The sequence below is a fragment of the Sycon ciliatum genome, chromosome 1 (genome assembly GCF_964019385.1).
Source record: "Sycon ciliatum chromosome 1, ocSycCili1.1, whole genome shotgun sequence".
Classification (NCBI taxonomy): domain Eukaryota; kingdom Metazoa; phylum Porifera; class Calcarea; order Leucosolenida; family Sycettidae; genus Sycon; species Sycon ciliatum.
The window spans coordinates 19,050,461-19,056,460 of record NC_088643.1 but is presented as its reverse complement, the minus strand read 5'-3'; the positions used below and the strand labels follow the sequence as shown (position 1 = coordinate 19,056,460).

Below are 6,000 nucleotides of genomic sequence, written 5' to 3'. Positions count from 1 at the left end.
AATACAACGGAGACAAGACGAGAAAGAGTGCATACGGAGGGGAGAGAAGACGGTGCAGCCGTATATACTAAGCATTCCAAGACAGCCCAGCAGCATGTACCACGGGCCAGCAGCATGTACGGCACAGAGACATAAACGCAGCAGCAGGTATGACAAAGAGACACAAATGCAGCAGCAGGTACGACAAAGAGACACAAACGCAACCACATGTACAACATTACAACCAACTATCCATACGAACAACGCCAGTATATCATCATTGGAAGTGTCCATGGATCTCAAGCTTGGAAAATCGCCCAAGAAACAACCTGAAAAACACCCGAAAACCCGGCAAAGACAGGAACGGAATCGAGAAGGATGACGAGATCAGCAACGGCTGCGGTGTTGGTGGCATACAAGGTACTGGTGGAGTTAACAGCTATGCTTCAGTCGACTACGCATTTCATATCGGACTTGTCCACTGTGCATTCTGATTTGTCCTGATGTTAGTTCTGATAAATTCGAGTCGTCCATTGCATGTCATTTGTTGGAGCAGCCTGAATGTCGTGCTGTGTATTCGGATGATTATTTTTCTTTTCTTTTTGTCATGTGCACGCAATTCGAAGTTGTTGAATATTTTAGAAGCTGTGTATATTCACACTAAGAAACCTCACTCATGTAAGCAGAAGCAGATTGAAATCACAGTTAGGCTGTTCGGTAGGTCGTAAGCAACTCGTTAGTTATGTCTGTTTTTGTTTTTTTGGTTTTGATGCACCACACTTCACCCTTATTAGGTCTTCTCACACTTTCACCTTCTCCCCATATCTGTCTATGTGCACGGGTCACACATTCATTGCTGTTGTTTTGGCTCTTCTTCGCGCTCTTTCAATCACCTCTCTACTGTACTATATTTAATCCATTGTCCTTGTTCATTTGACTTTGCCTGTATTTCACCTGACGCGGATAAGGTTTGAAAGTGTAATAGTGAACACTTTCATAATGTTGTTCAAGAGCCTGAAGTGTGTCCTTCTTTGCACTGTTCTATTGAACAGGTTCTGTGTGTGTGTGTATGTGTATGTGTGTGTGTGTGTGTGTGTGTGTGTGTGTGTGTGTGTGTGTGTGTGTGTGTGTGTGTGTGTGTGTGTGTGTGTGTGTGTGTGTGTGTGTGTGTGTGTGTGCGTGTGCGTGTGTGTGTGTGTGTGTGTCCCATATGGTGCAGTGGTATGTGCAGTCGATTTCCAATCGAGAGGTTGCGGGTTCAATTCCCGACGATTATGGTCGCACATGTCTTTTTTCTCTTTCTCGGACTCTTCCTGACTTTTCTTTCATTCTCCTGGGTGGTTACCAACAGCCAGTGTATGCCGGAGTATGTGGTGTGGTGTGTGTAGAAAAGAAAAAAAATGGAAAAATGAAAAATAGGGATTCACTGGCCAGAAAAAGTCACTTCAATCGGCTGTGTGGTGGATACCAGGCTAAACATAGTGGCGGTCAATTCATCAGCCTTGCAAGCTGTTGAATGGTGTAATCCCAGCACAAGTTGCTATGTCTAACATAGCTGTTCGCTATCATCGCTTCCGCGATGGGCAGGTCTGAGGTGAGGTTAGGTGTGTGTGTATGTATGTGTGTGTGTGTGTTTGCCTTTATTGTCTTTTGTTTTTATGTTTTTTTGAAGTGGAAAAGCCTCTTTTTACGGGCAAAAATAAACACAATGCATTTAGAAATCAGGAAGTAATGCATGGTTCTGTCACTTCTGTGTGTTCTTTTTTGCTGCTGTGCCCTGCCATGTCTGCTCATCTTACAACAGCCAACTTGCCATTCCTGCCACAGTGGCCCCAGGGCGCCGCCTCCTTGTCCGTAGTGCAGAGTGCAACTCACTCCACTATCACTGTGCTCCTGCCAGATTTAACTGACAACCAGACAACTTTCGCCTACCCGTACCTTGCCATACACATCGAGCACACGACGGACGAGATGAACGTGTCCAGCATTGACATAGTGCAGAGGAATGCTTCCCCGGCTGCGTTCGCTCCTTACGGGAACGCTCGGCTGACCAAGCGACTGCCGCTGGGAACATACAGCATTCGAATACGCGGGCAAAGCACCGACTGCGCTGACCCGGCTGCTGCAGCAGCATGTAGCAACGGCAGCAGTAATGGCAGTGCCACGCAATACACACAATTCACGCCTAGCTTGATCTTCTCTGTTCAGCATGCGGGTAAGTTTGTCATTGTCTAATAGAGACTTGGCCGATTCCTAACTAGTCCTACGCAGGCCGGCAAGAGTGCTTTTAGATTTTAGAATTTAGAATTTAGAATTTAGAATTTAGACTTTAGACGTAGAAAAGCAGCAGTGTGCACTATAGGAGTATGTGCAGCAAATGCCAGCAATATGTGACATTGTACCGCGGTATGTGCTATACAAGTAGCAGTATGTGCAGCAATATGTGACATTGTACCGCGGTATGTGCTATACAGTCGTCCCTCTCTAATCCGGCACCTTTTGCAACGGCCTTTTCTGCCGGATAAACAAGGGTGCTGGATTATCAAATCCTACCCTCCAACCCGGCTCACCTAGTAACGTACATGTTTGTGTCGTACGTCAAAATGTAGGGATTTTCTGTGTCAATCCAAGTACTTTGTCACACGTTTGTGGAATGCATGTCTGTAACATGCCATGTCTATAACATATACACTTGGGAATATCCTATGCACTGGCATAGGATATTGGCACCGGTACGGTATGCGATGTACAACTGCTGGATTAGAAAATCAAATTATATACAGTTTGAGTGATTTGTTGCAGAAAATCGCTGCCGGAGGCGGAATTCAAGTGCCGGATTAAAGCGTAGAAAATGAACTGAAAAAATCCGTTTTGCCAGAAAGTGTGCTGGTTTGCAAGGGTGCTGGATAAACAAGTGCCGGATTAGAGAGGGACGACTGTAGCAGTATGTGCAGCAATATGAGACATTGTACCGCGGTATGCACAGACTCTGTCTCTTTCCTATCCTATCTTTTTTTTTCTTTAAAAATCTTCTTACGCTCTCCGGAACCCTATTCCAAGCATCCTCACAGTGTTGTTTTAAAGTGCATTCTGGGATTCCGCTAGGGTCGACATGTCATTCTTGCAGCACTAGAAAGGTGGCAGCTCTGGCCACAGTACCTATGCTACACTATCCAGCAAAAAAAAGTGCAGCTCACTCTTTAATTAAAAGGCATTCCAGGTGCAGCAGGAATGGTGCCATGGAGTACATCTTGCTTCTAAGGCTAAGGCCACACCGTTTTTTATCTGTGTTTCGCGTCCCCCGCGCGCATGTATTTCACAGCCGGAGTTAAAAAAAAAAAAAAAAAAAAAAAAACGGAACAATTTTTTTGAAAATGCAATACAAATAATTTAATGCAAACCCAGAAAACCGGAAAATGTAACCTGATTGTTACACATAACTATTATGTTGACATCAATAATTATTAAATATTTTGTTCTATTTACTAGTAGTATCGCATGATTGTACTCAGCTCACACACATGACAATGTCATGTACATCATGTGTGTGCAATAAGCTGGGCCGCAAGTCACACAATCATCATGCCGCCTGTGTTTGGACCACAAGCATGGCAGAGGGGATACACTCATGTATTCATGTACATGTCAATGTACATGAACAGTGCTGCGTCGCTTCACTGTACACAAATGCAATGCACGTACACTGTTTTTTTTGGATGGCTTTTTTATTTTTTTCGCCCTCCCTCATTGATTTCATCGAATAAGGTGACGCGAAACATAGAAAAAAAACGGCGTGGCCTAAGGGGAGTTGAAGTGCCACATCACTAGTCAGACTACAGTACCGTTTAAAATGTTGTTGTGTTTGTCTTCTCTCCAGTCTCGCTGACTATTCCTTTCCCAAGCGCAAAGGTAACGCCGGATGCAGTGTCCTTCAATGTCTATGTGGAAAGATACAGCACTCAACCTGAACAGCTTTCCACCAGCTTTTTGCAGGCGCATAAGCAGTACGGTTACCAGCCCCAGGATTTCCCCCTCAACATTACTGTTGGAAGTTGGTCACGGAATGTTGTATACTATACAATAGTTGAGCAGCTGAACTGTAATGGTGGATTGGTGACCTTGCAAGTGCAAGAAGTTGTCGTGGACAACGTGCAGGGTGAGATCTTGTGTGCATTACAAGTCACTAGAGTCATGGTTAATCCAGATGATGATGATTATGCTGCTGCTGCTGCTGCTGCTACCTGTGCCACTACTGGTGCTGCTGCTGCTGCTGCGGATACTGATAATGACACGTGTGATTCTGCTAATGCCATCACTGGAGCTGACATGGCTAGTGCCGGCATCACCGACTTCATCACAATTACAGACAGCACACTACAGTTCTTCCCGGAGACGTTCGACTTCATAAATATAGTAGCGCCACGTCCAAGTCCACAGGATACTAGTGGTGTACGTGGGGCTACACATAGTGTTGCGTATTGCCCGGCGGCTAGACATAGTGTTGCGTATTGCCCGGCGCTGTATCATTCATGAGGTTGGATTTCTCTAGCCAGTACCATAGCTGCCTTTGCAGTAAATGAAATCTGGACCAAATGCGCACCTGCAGCGACATCAATCGCTGTGCTTTGATGCCCTGAGCACTCTCACCTTAGCTTACATACCGGTATGTTATTAACTTATTACTGAGTCCATTTCAAAACTATAGACATGCAGTGTTTTTGAAATATTTCAAATTTGGCTGGAACGTTTTGAGAATAGTTTTTGGATTATTGCTCAGGTCCGCTCCACAATTACTCTCATTATAGTTTCTAAACGATTGGATAACAGACGCCCAATTTGGAAAATTTTATGCACAAAGTGATCACAGATTTTATGTGGTATAGATGCTGGCATAACGGGTTTTGCCTAGGTACACGTCTATAGTTTTGAAATGGACTGTAATGAAGGCTTGCTGCTCTGAAAGTGCACATTAGCCCGGATGTCACCTGCCACTCGTATTACGGTATTGCTTTTACACTTGCTTCACATGCAAAACAAATCAGTAAAGAGGAAATGTTTCGATTTTTCAAGTAGGGTTCTGATGAAGGACAATTTGATATTGGGTCGAATCGCATATCTCTCGCTTGCAGACGATAAGCCAAACTTGCCAAATCCCCAATTGTGTGGTGTATGAAAAATTAAAAAGAATCAGCGAAAGACATTTTAGAGCACTTACATAGCAAAACATTATTATTGTCGTGTGCCCGAAGGACGAGCTAACTCTTCGCATTCTTCCCGCCACACAAACAAAGGGTCTAGTAAAATGGTTGTTCTCAATTGAAAAGAGATCTTTTTCTAAACCACACTTCACGACTCGAGGAGAGAACTTCCGACTAACAACTAACACTAACAACTAACGACTGACACTGTGACAAGACAACAGAGTATAATAGTGAAGGCGTACAACGGGGACAGGACGAGCAAATGTGTACACAACGGGGACAGAAGACGGTGCAGCCGCATGTACGCAGGAGTTAAAAACAGCGCAGCAGCATGTACCACGGCTCAGCAGCATGTAAAGCAAAGAGACACAAAAGCAGCAGCATGTACGACAAAGAGCTACACTGTGACGTGCAATCGCATGTACAACGAAGAGCTACACGCGCAGCCACATGTACAACATTATCGTCGCTCAGCCTCAACAGTCGTGCCGCTTGGTCAGTTTGATTATTAACATCTTCCCTTCTTCACCGCAAATGTGTCGGCATGGCCAGTCCTCAGGGTGAAGCAGGAAAACTATACGCCAGCAGCCAATAAATAACTAATACCGTACTTCCCCATATAGATGCACATGCGCTTAGAAGCGAGAACTTGCTGCAAAAAAGATTTTTGGCTGTGTAAACATGTTCTGGTAGAAGCCCATACGCTTATATGTGCAACAAGAGAGCTTGAAAGCTCAGGGCTCTCGGTATGCTTTTTTCAAGTTTTTGCCTAAGTCATCATGCATGTTATTCGAACTGCTGGAAACATACTTGCAGTGTT

General features: G+C 44.5%; 1 protein-coding gene across 1 annotated transcript in view; it reads left to right on the top strand.

The window, feature by feature from the left end:
* Nucleotides 1-6,000, top strand: part of LOC135816594 (uncharacterized) — a 230,806-nt gene that overhangs the window by 107,668 nt on the left and 117,138 nt on the right. Inside the window, exons 13-14 of the mRNA XM_065329777.1 lie at nt 1,784-2,194; nt 3,857-4,135. Of these exons, the coding sequence (XP_065185849.1) occupies nt 1,784-2,194; nt 3,857-4,135 (690 nt within the window). The remainder of the gene's footprint in view (nt 1-1,783; nt 2,195-3,856; nt 4,136-6,000) is intronic.